This window comes from Trichosurus vulpecula, chromosome 1 (genome assembly GCF_011100635.1).
Source record: "Trichosurus vulpecula isolate mTriVul1 chromosome 1, mTriVul1.pri, whole genome shotgun sequence".
Taxonomy (NCBI): Eukaryota; Metazoa; Chordata; class Mammalia; order Diprotodontia; family Phalangeridae; genus Trichosurus; species Trichosurus vulpecula.
Genome location: NC_050573.1, coordinates 53888394 through 53902690, shown reverse-complemented (window position 1 = coordinate 53902690; position 14297 = coordinate 53888394). Strand labels below are relative to the sequence as shown.

The following is a 14297-nucleotide window of genomic DNA, read 5'->3' as shown; positions in this document are numbered from 1 at the left end:
ACTATGAAATTTTTAAAAGAATTTATACCCAGATAGGGCATCTCTTTTTAGCAGTAGTGACAGTTACCCATAACAAATGGTAAAGGAAATTTCAAGGCCTGAAAGATTTTGTAGCATTCTTATGGCCTGTATTATCTTGAGTCTACAAAGGGCAACAGAATAACAACACGGAATTCTTAAGAATCTAGCCAATATTTGTGCTAAGACTGGACTTTGGGGGCTTAAGCTCTGTTCCTTCTTTTCTGCTCACTAAAAGGGAACAGAAAACATAGCAAACCGAAGAGACTCTCGTCTCATGCTGTATATGAAAACCAGCCAGACTTCCAGTCACTTCCATACCTAAGAGATCTTCAACTAATAGATGAGACTGTGCTAACCACAACCAGGAGCTAACGAAATGGATCTCAATCATCAATAGCTATCAGAAGTTCTAACTACCTGGTAACCTTGGCAGCAACTTCCAACCAGAATTCTAGGTTTATATCAAAGCCCCATCTATGGAGAAAAAAATTCTCTGCCCCACTGCAAGAGTCTTCCCTGGGTCTTGTGAACCCCTATACTTTATTTGCTGCCAGGATCATCAGGTCTGAAATGAATACCAAGTCTGAACACACACCCATCATGCAACTCCTGACCTGGACCTCTTTGCCCCGCTAGAATTAATGGAAAAAGAAACCACAGAGTAAATGTACTAGCCTGCTTTCAAATCATAAACCATACATAGGATCCCTGCAGGCTGTATGTTCAATTAGAAAACCACATATTAACATTAACTATGTTCTACTGTATTTTTATTTTGTGTAATATTTCCCAAATATATTTTAATCAGGTTCAGGCAATACTAGAGAGTGTGGTGGAAGGTAGCCTATATAGTTGACACCTCTGAACTAGACCCTGTCCCCCAATCTTCTGACTTAGGCATCTCATCCCAGATTGCCAACCATATCCAAGGGTTAATTTCTAAAGCCATGGTCTTCTTAGTTTTTCCTTGTCCTGCTGATCTCCAAGTACATGACTTGAGCTCTCTGTCATCCTATGGCTGCTCCCCTGCCTCCTACTCTGAGGATCCTGAGTGTTAATTCTATTTCTGGGGCTACTGGAGGTTGATATCACTGAGTAAGGCTAAAAGAAAAGCTTCAATGGGGAGAAGGTGGAAGTAAAGAGACAGACATTCTTCTGTCATGAATGACTCCCACATTGAAGCCAGCCTCCTATAACCAGTCATCCTGAAGAGGGACTCCCACATGAAAACAGTAAATAGGCACACCCAACTCCACTGTTTATATTTGTTCTTCTCCAATTGCCCTGCTATGCCGGCCATAGAGTAAAATAAAGTTGCCTTATGGTGCTCCCCAAGATCTATGACAGATTTGTGAGCCTCAACACAACTTCTAAGATTTCACTGCACACCTGCAATGTCTGTCTTCCATTTTTTCTTTGCTTCCTACACTGTACTTATTAGTCTGAAATTGTCTGCATTCCTAGCTTACTCAGCTGACAGCAGAGAACTGGCTTTCAACTCATCCATTCCATCACAAAAAAGCTTCTCTACTCAATCTTCCCTCCAAGTCACAATAATCTTCCATCGGGGACCCTAAGTGGCTGGGGAGAGGCACAGCCAGGATTCACTTCTTTGACAATACACTCCTCTGGGCTTGGTTCTTCTTGGATAGGTCTTTTCATGGTCCCTCTGAAGAGACAGACTCCTTTTTGCTTCCACACCACTACTAATTCTATCCTCTTTCTAAGCCCCTGATCAGGTCAAGTCCTCCACCATAAAGATCTCCCTCCCCAGCCCTAAACTAGTTCTAGACTCTTAACTTTTTCCTTCTAAATTCCTATTATACAATACAGCCTGCGCCATACCTTCCAACGTTCTGTCACCTATGGTTATTCATTTTCTTTTTCTAATAAAATGAACGTTGCTGAAGGAAGGATGTCCTTATTAAGCACCTCTTATTTGTCAAGCACTGTAGGGACCAAGAAGTTTACAATTATTAACTCACGTGGTCCTCACAACCACCTTGGGGGTAGGTGTTATTATTATCTCCATTTTATAGAGGAGGAAATAGAGACAGAGGTGAAGTGACTTGCCCAGGGTTACATAGCTATGAAGTATCAAAGGCTGGATTCCTTTTTTTTGGGGGTGGGGGGGAGGAGGGAAGGCGCAATTGGGGTTAAGTGACCTGCTCAGGGTCACACAGCTAGTAGGTATTTGAGGATGGATTTGCTTAGCTTCCACTTACTACTTCACCACTTAGCTCCCCAAGGCTGAATCTGAACCCAGGTCTTCCTCACTCCAGGCCCAATGTTCTATCTACCAGCTGCCTTTGAAGGCATTCATTCATTCAAATGTTAAGTACTTACTGTGTACAGAGCACCGTTTAGGCATTAGGGAAGACACAAAGATATGACCATGGAACTTACAGAGTATATGCTTTAGGAGTATCTGTTGAATGAATGGATTTGTTGACTTACAGATGCATCTGTTTACCCTCAGATGGCGCAGACAAGGGAAAATTTAATCTTCCTTCCTTGTCTTTCCCATCTTATAATTCCACCTGGTTCAAAGGCCTCCAGAACCTAATATTGCTTACCTTTTTCACTGTGTCTGTTTGAGTGGAGGGCAGGAATAATAGCCTGATACTGAGGTCCAATCATGATCTCCTGAAAAGTCAATATACCAGAAGAATTACCCACAATAACAGGGCACAAAGGGGCATTCATGGGGCTCCCAGCATGCATATGGTCTGGGTAGCTATTTCCCAAGCATCCTGTTTGCTTTCTCCACAAGTGCATGCAGGTCAATTCTGTCTGTGGGTAGGTCCTCCCAGGTATGTATCTTTGTTGGTTCCTGTTGTGGTTACCTACCCAGCATCATCCAAATGACTTGGGTAGTAGAAACTATCCTTTTTCTGAAGATAACCAAGCTTTTGATGTTCTATCTACTATTATCACCATTTCACAGAGGAGGGAGGAAACAGACTCAAAGAAGTAGATTGACTTCCCGAGGTGACAGAATCCGTAAGCGGCAGAGCCAGGTTCCAATCCTCTTTCCCTTATGCTAAGCCCCCATGTTCCCCCACAAAGTGATTCTCAGCAATGCTGGGGTCTGTTGATGTGGGCCTGGGGTTCTCTTAGGCTCCCATCCCACCTCCCACCTCAAAGAGCCCTCTATGGATCACTCACTTTCTTACACTCATTGGAGGGCAGAGAGTCTTCTTCCGAGTCAGACGAGGAAGAAAAACAAGGCTCTTTGTCTTCATCAGCAAGGAAATGTGCTTTGGGAAGAGGAAAACAGTAACACATGGGCAGTTACGACTTTGCTGCAGCACTGCTCTGCTCTATGCTACGGATGGGACCATAAATAATAAAGAATGGCAGCTCACACCTCTAGAAACAAAAAGCTGCACATATTTTTCTACATTGTGAGTTTAGGAGTGCAAAAATCTTCCTCATTTTGTTCATGAGAACTAAGGTTTTGAGATGGCGACTGATTTGTCCAAGAACACAAAGCTAAGTGGGAGACTCAGAAGACCTGAGTCTCCATGGCCAATGCTCTTTCCATCACACCCTAAACCCCTAGCTATCAAGGGGGAGGAGGGACGGGTGAGGCGGGGGAAAGGGGGGTAGGGAGGGAGAGAGACACAGACACTACATAAATGGCTGCACTGGATTCTAACTATGTGATTCTGACCTGGGGAAAAAGAAAACCAAGGTACATGAGCAACATCCCTTGGAGATCACCAAGGGGCAGGGGTTAACTCTTGAGGGGTTCTCCCCAATTGCCCCCCAAAACCTTGCCTCACCCCCAAAAGAGGCTCAAACTGGTGGGCAGAGGAGCTGAATTGAAGTTCAACTCTTGGCATGTACATCTGTTTGGGGTGAAGCTGTGATCCACCCTTGATATTTATCAAAACTCTCAATTGACATCAGTAGTAAAACCTACAGCTGGCCTGGTTGGGGAACAGGTCCGATGCATCATGGGAAGTGACAGATGGGGTCAGGTCATCAGCTGATGACTGTGTCTCCTCTTCTTCTTCCCCTGAAAGCAAATCCTTCGCTATTTGTTCCTTTTAACAAGAAAGTGAAAAACATTTTTTTTTCAAACTTAAGGTCCAGAATGAAGCAAATGTTTTTCCCAGGTACTATAAGGCTTAGGGCCCACCCACCCCCACCACTGCTCCCTCAATCTCATTAATCCCCCCCCCCCCCCAGGGAATTCTCTTCAAGATAGTCCCACAAATGGGCCTCCTAGATAATCTCCTCTGGATCCCTGGATCTCCCCTGGATCCAACTACCTGAGGTCCACAGGTCATGATGTTCTAGAAAAATCTCTGCGTTCCTCTTCCCTTAACCAATCTTCCTTCTGGCCTCACTTCTTATCTAACATTCCCCAGGGCCAAGGCAAATTTTATCAATTAATCAATCTAAACCAGATTTGCAGACTGACACTCACCCAAGGTGAGAGTTTATGCTGAAAATATTAGCAAGAGACAGACTTTGTTAATTTTACAATCTTACGTTTTGAACAGGATTTACAAGGTTAGTCAAACGAAAAACTGCCTTGATATGAAGAACAAGGTCAACCTAGTTTCCACACCAGTTTGCAATCTTTCCAAGTGATCTGTCTCTGTTCTACAGTTCTCCCTTACCTTATCCAGGGTCATATCTGGGAGGTTGGGGGCAATGTCATTTCCCTCACTCTCTTGCTCCGAAATTGGATCTGATGCTTCATAGCCATAGAGTGCAAGCAGTTCTTCAAACGGCATGTCGCTGCTCTAAGGGAGAAGATGACAAAACATCACCAAGGGGGACTGGGAGGCCCAAGACCAATCCCTATGAGCTTTACTCATGAGCTGGAATTGAAGAGGAAAACCCAGGATAAAGAAACCTACTAAGGTGAGCTGGACACATGCAGACAATCAGGTACATTTATCCCAAACCTCCCTATTCTTCAGGGGACATCTTCTTCAGGAACATTCCTTAAAACATCGATCCTCAGCGATCAGTACTCACTATGTAGGAACAGACAATTATTGCTTTGTTATACTGTTTTACTGTCTATTTGTTTCACAGTATATGCATTCTTTCTCAAATGAGACCAAGATCCTCAAGAATATGGACCTGCACTCAACTGTAGTGGACACTTTGTAGGCCTTCAACAGACACCTTTTGAATGTTGCTTTCTAACTCCCCAAGAGCTTCCTATGGTGAGTGTGCCACATCTTGATAAGGTTGTGCTGAGCATAAAGGGATGTAACAGACCAGAAATCTGTTACCTTAGGTTTGCACTCCAGCTCTGTCACTTAAGAGCAGTATAAATTTGCTTGTAACTGTTCTGAGACTCAGTTACCTCTTGTGTTAGGAATAATAAATCTCCACGCTGCTTACTCCAGGGATGCAAAAAGATACTGGAGCACTTCAAAACAGTAAAATGTAGTACAAAGACAAGCTGTAACATATGTTACACAAACTAGTGTTTTTAATGCACCTTGTAACAGATGATGGAGCTGATAAAATTTTTCACTCTACAACTTCAGATTTTTATATATTTCCATGGGTCTTGTTTCCTCCTCAGAAACAATTGGAGAAATAAGGGAGGTAGGGAGTGGAAAGAAGTCAAAACAGTTATGAAAGGCTGAATAAAAAAGGTTTTGTTGAACCCAATTTAAAGAAACGTTGAGGCATGGGGAGAAAGGATGTATAAAACATCCTCCTGGCGCAATCCCCATTGTTCTATAAGCCCAGCAGCCTATCTCTAAAAAACAACACCAAAGGATGGTTTGGAGGACATGGGTTACTGTCCATAATGTTAACTTCCAAGATTCTAGGACCATGCTCCACAGTCTCTGGAGGGATTGGGTCCTAGTATCCTTTGGAAAGAGGATGGCGTGTCAGTTTCCTGAGCAACCTGCCACCCCACCCTTGATGGCTCAGAAGGCTACCTTCCCCAGAAAGGCTGTGGTTACGACTCTAGGAACACTAGAAGGAAACAGCTCTGGATTGGGGTTGGGGATTCCAATCATTGGTGTTACTGGCCTACTGCCCTAAGGCATTTTGGTAGGATGAATTGAATCTTTTATCTTCAGGGCAGGGTAAAAGAAATCTGGTCAATCCCCCAAGGACTCTTTTCAAAGTGGAATATCTTATTTCTCATGAAAAAAACCAAATGAGGGTTTCAACTATTGAACATTTTCACTCTTATTCCCAGGTGCTGAAAACATGCCAAGGAATCCCAAATCAGATTATGCTGTCCTCATCCTCACAGTGAGGAGGTGAGGCTACTGGGATGGATTAGAGGCTGACCCAGACAGGGTTTTTTCTAGCCTGTCCTGCTCCATCACTGTGTACCTGAGATGTGTTGAAGCTTTTCTCCAGTTCTTCTAGTGACTTTTCTTTGTCCTGTGTTTCACCTTCCTGTTCTTCTTGGATACCGTAGTTTTGGGACAAGATCTCTGACAGGCTGAAACGGTGGTCATCGGAGCCCATGGACACAACTGTGGGGGATACCAATCTGAATGAGTTTCCCTGACTTGTAGGACAGCTGTTCAATACCTGCTTCCCCCATCCCCAGCTCTGCCTTTTGCCATCCTACCTACCCTTTCAAAGGCCAAGCTCAAATGTAGCCTCCCCTCATAAAGTAGTCTCTGTTCCCTCAACTGGAAGTGACTCCTCCATCATTTGATTTCACAGTAATTTGTACTCTTCTCATGTACTTGTTCTAATCTGAATAATGTTCTGGTATCTACCCTATTAAACTCAAGTTCCCTAAGGCAAGGGTCCATGTCTTACTCATCTTTGAATGTTCCCCTGCAGCCACAGAGGTCCTTAATATATATTGAGTTTAATTCTAGCATATCAACATGAATGACTCCAAGAAAATATACCTAGCTTTTCTAGTATTAGGTACTAGGAAAGATGGGAAAAACTAAAACCATTAAGGCAACTGGGAAAGAGTCTTAGAAATCTGTTGGAATAACAGAAAAACATTATTTTTATAAATAACTTCATTTTCGACAGACTGCCTGCCAGCCTCTTCCTTAACCAACACTACTCCCCAGAAAGGCCAATCTAGGCCCCAGTACTGCCCACACTGCCTTACTTTTAGCTCAAGGAATCTTTAAGTTGAGCTCTCTAATACCACTTGGTATTGCACAGATTTGCATAAACCACAGATCAAATCAATCATTTAAGGGCTGGATCTAACCTATGAAAGAGGTTTGAGTCTTATCCCTTGACACCAGTCTTATAAAGGGCTGTCAACTGCACTACAACGGCTTCTGCCATCATGTTTCCTAACTTGAGTTGAAAAAATCTTATGACCAAGCTCCCCTTTTGCCCCCTTGTTTGGTCAAGCAAGCCATGAGGCCAAAGAAAGCTGTTTGCTAGTAAAGAGCAGAGAACCTGAGCCAGAACCCAGTATTCTCTGCTCTGGGTTCTCACTGACCTAGAGGGAGAAGCAAGGGGTGGGTGGGTCCTGCCTGAGCCCTGGGCAGTCTCCACTCACCAGCTTGTCCCAAAACAAACAAACAGCACTGAAGTTAGAGACCCAGCTGTCAGGTGACAAATGGAGGAGGGGACTGGCCTCGGCCTTGGCAGTCAAGTGCCAGGGTGCCCATGCCCGTGGCTGGAAGCAGAGAAGGAAGCCATGAAAACTTGAGGGCAAATACCTGCTGCTGTCTGCAGGCCGGGCTCCCCGGGGCATAGGCTGTGAGCTGGGTAGGAGACCACCCGCGGGCTCTGCCTCCCCGCCGAGGCCTACGGAAGGAAACAGACACCAATGGATCACATGATGGTCTGCCAGAAATTGTTCCCTACTTCCTCATGCCCCATTCCTGCCCAGAGACTTCTTGATAGTCATATTCCACCTCCCTCATTTCCCCTCTCACCATTTACTTTGGACTCTGGGAAAACTGTTGCCAGACTGTGAAGTCTAAATGAACCAAGAGCTTCAGTGACTTGGTCACGGACACTTTAGCAATATGACTGCACTGGTGATTCAGCCATTGAAGGGACAAAAATCAGAACGTACATTTCCACAAGTGTGCTAGCAGCCCAACTATAGCACAAGGACCTCATCATGCCATGGGATCATATTAGAGGGGAGATGACCTTAGTCCTTAGCATGCAGACTTTTTGGCCTATCAGAAACTAAATCATCCCAGGCTGGACCTAGGAAGGAACCTGCCTTTTATACCAAAGGCTATACAATAGAAAGAGCAAGAGATGCTAAACTATGTAAAAGAAAAGGAAGGCTTTTTGGTGCTTAACTCCCTTCTACCATATTTCACTGAATAAATTTTTTGCAGTCCAAAAATTGGTTTGTAACCTTTCATCAAGTAATCATCTGTTTGTCATACCGCTGAAAAGGTAAACAGAGCAGCAATGTATTCACCAGTGCCATACGGATATGCATTTACCTCTGAGTAGAGAGCCTAAAATTCTCAGCACACATACACTGTCAGTATATTTCCCAAAGTCCACTTGTGTGTTTTGTTTAGAGCACTGCAGTACTAACACTATTGTTACTCAACCCAATGAAGAGCTGTAGTCGCAAGGGGAGAGGGTGGACAGGCGATGCTGTCACAAGTAAGTCACCTAATATGGTAAGCCTGGCATCTTCCCCTGCTAGCTAAACTGTACAGTTCATCTGCCAACAAGACAGTTTAGTAATAAATGATTTTTAAGTAATACTGGCACTTTTTTAAAAACTTCACATAATGGTCACCTCCCCCCCCCCCCCACAGGAAAAATTTGCCATAAAATCTGCAACGACTATGCAGTAAAATACAGTAGGTAGCCAACTTCCAGGGGGAGGGAGAGGAAGGGGAAAAAAAGGATTTATTAAGCACCTATTATGTGGCAGACACTGTGCTGAGCACTTTATAAATATCATCTACATTTGACCCTTCAAGCAAATCTGAGAGGTAGATATTATTATCCCATTTTACAGATGAGGAAACTGAGGCATATAGAGGTGAAGTGAGTTGCCATGGATTACACAACCACTGTCTTGAAGATGGATTTTAATTCAGGTTTTCCTAACTCCAGGCTCAATTCTCTATCCACTGTACCACCTTGCTGCCTCTATAAGTCTTTCATCATGAAAAATAACACTTGTTACAACCAATCTCCACTGAGAATGAGGGAGTCTCTTCTTTCTCCCCATCTTATGACATCAGACAAGTTATTTAATCTTCTCCCTCACTTTTCCTATCTAGTCTCTGCTCTAAAAGCAGGCCAGCCTCTTTAGTGACCCTGGCTCCACACATGCTAACCCCCTTCCCCCACGGTGCCCCCCAATTAGAATTTTTCAAAACTTTGGAACTGATTCCAACAATGTTGCCACTGCTTGAAACTGCCTTTGGGAGCTGTTTTGAAGGCCTGGTATTTTGTCTTCTGCGTAGTTTCAATGCTGGCCAATCTTTGCTTTGCAAGCACATATGAATTTTAGAAATAATGTCATTTGGAACTAAATCTGGACAACAACGCAGAAAGAGCTGAGAATGTGTATGTTGTATGAAAATAAATAGGGTTGTAGATTTAAGAGCTGGAAGGATCTCAGAGATTAAGTGACTTGTCCAGGTTCACAGGGCTAGTATCTCAAAGGAGATATGAACAGGGATCTTCCTGACTCCTAAGTCCAGAACCATACCACCACTCTAAAATATTGGAAGAAACAAGCCATAAAAGAGTAAAGTAGGAGTCAGATGACGTTCTCAACTCTACCACTAACTTGCCCTATAGGTCAAGTGCAATATAAATGTTAGGTGAATGTTGTACAAATTGCAAAAGGAGATAGAACAAAAAGCACTTAGGTTTTTGGGAACTCCTCAGGTGGTTATAATAAAGATCTCACACCCTTCCCATTCCTCATTAAAATATTTGAAAATAATTTCAGGATCCTTTAAAATAATCTCAGAATCTCTAGTTTCCTTCCAAGCTCATCTCAATGCTTTTTTCTACATGAAGCTTTCCCAAAGCTCTCAGCAGTTCCCCTCCACCATTACTTTTATATCCAAGGATATATTACATATCCTTGCATATGTTTGTTTTCACCCACAGAATGTAAGTCCCTCGAGGGCAAGGATTAGTTCATTTTTGTCTCTGCATTGCCAAAACCTAGCAAATTGAAGGGGCTTAATAAATGCTTGCTGATGAATTGATATCTTAGATAAAAGTCACAAGACTGATTTTCCTGGAGCTTCTAGACTGGCTGTGAAAACAATTCCAGCTGTGATTTAAGGGCTAGGGTACCAGTGGCCCTAAATGCCCAACTTATCTTTGGGCAACAACATTCTTACCTGGTTCAGAATCTATGGGAAATAATCTCTACTTAATACTCCGGGAAGCAACCAACTGCCTTTGTGAACCCAAGGGTCCCCACAGCCTGGAGGTTGGTTTTATGACAATAACAAAAGAAAAATACAATTTAAAGAAACTGCTGGATCCAAGCCTTCAACAAGCATCTAGTTAACCTTTCGATGTGCCAGGCAAACATTAGGTACTGGCAGTTTAGCCAAAGCCTGCTCTCAGGATGTACCTTCTTCCTCTGAGCCATCTCATCTTACCAAGGTTTTCCATGTAGGGCTCCTATGCAATCCTGTGCTCTCTACAGTAGCTGCTGTAGATCCTTTCCCCAGGGCAGCCTGCCTGCTTTAGTGCCTTGGTTTCTCTTCAATCTCTCTTTTTGGGGGCTGGGGTCAAATAGTCTCTTTGTAACCATGGCACTGTTATGAATATTCTGTTAACACCTGCTTGTGACACAAGAGCACAAGATAAGAGTCAGGTTGTTTGGGATACCCACAAAGTGCCATACCTCAAGGAAGTAGAGGACATGGTAATGCTGAATTCCTCTATAACTGACTTGGGGTACAGCAACACCAAGGGAACTACTTGGACATAATTAAGACACTGGAAAGTCTTGGTGTAGTTGTTTTAAAAGTCATTCATAACACTTGGGAAGTCAGATCTCATAGTGTATTGCGTATCTTAATCATATCTTGTCTCTCCAATCAGACTGTAGTCCATTCACGAGTAGGGATCTTGCGTTTCTCTTGCATTCCTATGTCCCTCCTTGCCTCCCAAGCCCCTTACCTAGCAGAGCCAGCATGAAGAAAGAACTCAAACACTTGGTGACTGAAAAAATGCAGGCGGACAGGGCAAGGCAAAGAGGTACAAAATGTTGGCAGAGAGAACAAAGATTCCCCACCCCCCATGGTTGAACCTTCCCTGATTCAACCATGCTTTAATAACAGGGCAAAGTTGTTGCTCCTGATGGAATTGTCTGCTGATGGTCTCTGATGTAAATCACTTTAATTTTCCCATGAGGTTGACAGTATTGCCCTGCCCAGCTAGTAAAACTGATGAAGACGCTTCCAATAGCAGATGGATTTATGGCCATTTCTAGGACCAGAAAGCCAGGGAATGCATGCTTCTCACTGGTGGTGCTCAAAGTCTGGATGCCCTCCTTCTGGAAAAACTAAGCTTCCCCAGAGAATCACTGGCAGAGAGGCCTACAGTGGCACACTGGGCAGAAAGGTCTGGGGGAACCTATCCTTCATAGACCTCTGACTAGGAATCAACCATGCTCTTGTATTACTGGCCATTCACTGTTATGGAGGTCACTTTGCAAAATCATTCCTCCTCCTCTAAACACCAACTAGATTGTCAGGAAGATTACACACAACCCAAAATGCCTGGCAGGAACTAAGTGACAATATTCCTGATAGATCCTTTTTTGCAAATATCAAGTGATAACCCTAAACCAATCATTCCTTTTTTTTTTTTTTAAATAAATTAGTCAAGAGATGATGAGGCTATAGTTACAATTCCTTCAGGAACTGATTTACACTAGCTGGTCTATACCCATTAGGCCAAGGCTTAGGAAAAAGAGAAAGAGAAGCAAGAAGCCATCACTCAAAATCCTCAAATACTTCCCACTGACTAAAGAATAAATCTAAATTCTTCAGATGGTCATCTTCAATCTAAATACACCCCACCTTTTTGGCCTTATCTTTCTCCTCTCTCTGGTCCCAGTTTGGCTGGAGCACAGTGCACTACTGGTTGTACTCAGGCATGTCCCTAAATTTCGTGTTTCTCCACCTTTTCTCACGTTTTCCTTTTCCTGGGAGGTCTTCCCTGGGCCACTAAGTCACCTGTCAAAATCGTGAAACTTCCTTCTTGAACCCCTCTCTGAAGCTCCCAAGTGGCAATATCTGCCATTTCACTCCTTTCCGACTAAGTCATTGTCAATGTCCTTCTCCATTAGATTTTAAGTTTCTTGGGAGCAAAGTACAGCTGTGTAGAAGCTACTTTGTATCCCCAGTGACTGGCAAACAGTAGATGCTTAAAGCCTGATGAATGTACGGAAACTTGAATGAATTAACTTGGTGGTGGATCCAGGGGCAGAGCAGGCGGCCACCAGAAATTACCCGGGATTGCCTCACTGGCTCTGGTACAACAAAATGACTACCCCAAATCAGTTTATTACTTTCTCCTCTATTGAAGTTAATGACTTCAATCTGTACCCAAACGTTCAACAGGAGGACACCTATCCTTCAGGTTTTGCCAAGAAAACAACCCAGGCCATGAGCAATACTTAAATGTCACTTTGCAGGGCACATATAAGCCCCTCTTACCCAGACAGCTTTAATACAACACAACACGTTAACCACTGAGTCTTTAGGAATAATATTACAACCTGCACTGCTCATCTCTGTCATCACCTAGGGTCCCCTAAAAACCTGCTTTTCTAGTGAGAGAGAAGCAGTAAGGTGAAGTGGAAAGAGCCCTGGGCCGGGGGAAAGAGGTGGGAAGGGGTAAGCAGATTTGGCTTTTAGTCCTGGTCCCAGCCTCTGACTCACAGTGGGAACTTTGGCAATCGCTTCCCTCTCTAAGGTTTTTTCCAGCGCTGCCTTTTTTTAGGATCTCCGATCCAAAAGCCCTCTTTCTTCCCTTTCCCCACCTCCCGCATTTGCTGTAAAGCCTTACCTAGGACCCAGATTCAAGGGTAACGGCCTATGCAAAAGTTTCTAAACCACCCCGCGGGTGGAGGAGCAACCCAAGCGCCTCCGCTGCAGCAAAGCGCAAAGCTCCCAGGTCCACGAAGCAGCCGCGCTCGCGCAACACGCAAGGAGAGTAATGCAGCGCAGCAAAACATTCCCACCCCACCCCACCCTACCCCGTGCAACTCCTTCGCAAAAACCCGGGAGAGCCCCGCCCAGCCCCGCCGCACCCGGCCAATAGACCGCCTAGCTGGACCCTGAAGGAACACTCCTTCTCCGGCGCAAACAGCGCGGGGCGCGCTCAGCAAAGTTTGCAAACGAGCCGCGGCGCTAAGATGAGCTGAGCGTCACCTGGAGAGCCGCAGAGCAAGAGCTGGGGAGATGGGGGGTGCGGGGACGCGGTGAAGAGGGAAAAGAAGATCCCAGCGATTCCCGGTCCCCCCCCCCCCAAAAAAAATCCACCCACACACACACCCGTTCCACCGGGACGCTGAGCCTCAACGCACCAACAGCTAGCTCCGCAAAGTTTGCAAGCGCCGGGTAGGCGCGTACCGCCCCCTTTTCCCCTCCAGCTCCCCTAGCATTCCGCCCCCCTCCCATTCCCAGCCCCAACTCCGCTCCACACCCCCTCCCCACCCGGCCGCCCGCAGCCGCCCCGCTCCTCCGCCCCCCCTCCAGCCCAGCAGAGCCGAGGCCAGCCGCCGCACATGCGCACCCCGGCCCGCGGCTCACTATTGCGCCGCCGCGGAGCTCGGCCCGTGGCTCGCTATGTGGCAGCCGGGGGCGGTTGGCGGTTGGGGGGGGAAGACGAAAGCTGCGCGCGGCCCCCGGCGGGAGGTGGCTCGGCTCGGGTCCTCGAGCCCCGCTATAAACCCTCCCCACCCCCGTCCCGGTTCCTGTCTCCATCTGTGTCTCGTCAGGTGCGGGCCAGGAGAGGCCATGGCCACCGGGAGGTGGGGGGTTGGGGGGGGGGATACAGCAGCGGTGGCGGGCGGTCCTCGGCCAACCCCGGTTCACTCACCTCCGCCATGGCCGTGTGTGAGCGGGAGGCGACGGCCGCGCCGGGAGCCCCGGATGTGAAGCCGCCTGCTCATTGGCTGCCGCCGCCTCCATCAGGAGGCAGGGGGAGGCTGCGGGGACTTGCAGGGAGGTGTGGGGGGAGGAGCGAGGGGAGGGGTCGGGAAGGGAAGGAGCGAGAGGGGGAGGGGCCAGGGGAAGGGGCGGGGTCACGAGGAGATGTGTTGGTGAGAATGGGAGGAGCCCTAAAGGGAATGACAAGGAGGGGAG

General features: G+C 45.9%; 1 protein-coding gene across 2 annotated transcripts in view; it reads right to left on the bottom strand.

Annotated features, from left to right (window-relative positions):
- The window catches only part of MIER2 (MIER family member 2), a 43257-nt gene extending 29174 nt beyond the window's left edge, over positions 1-14083 (bottom strand). The window contains exons 1-7 of one of the 2 annotated variants that reach the window (XM_036742180.1): positions 14032-14083; positions 7674-7761; positions 6355-6500; positions 4656-4781; positions 3950-4073; positions 3190-3281; positions 2598-2667 (exon numbers count right to left, since the gene is read on the bottom strand). In XM_036742180.1, coding sequence (XP_036598075.1) covers positions 2598-2667; positions 3190-3281; positions 3950-4073; positions 4656-4781; positions 6355-6500; positions 7674-7761; positions 14032-14040 — 655 coding nt within the window. In that variant the 5' untranslated portion in view covers positions 14041-14083. The remainder of the gene's footprint in view (positions 1-2597; positions 2668-3189; positions 3282-3949; positions 4074-4655; positions 4782-6354; positions 6501-7673; positions 7762-14031) is intronic. The other variant, XM_036742247.1, reaches the window with a different exon arrangement.
- Positions 14084-14297: the final 214 nt, after the last annotated feature.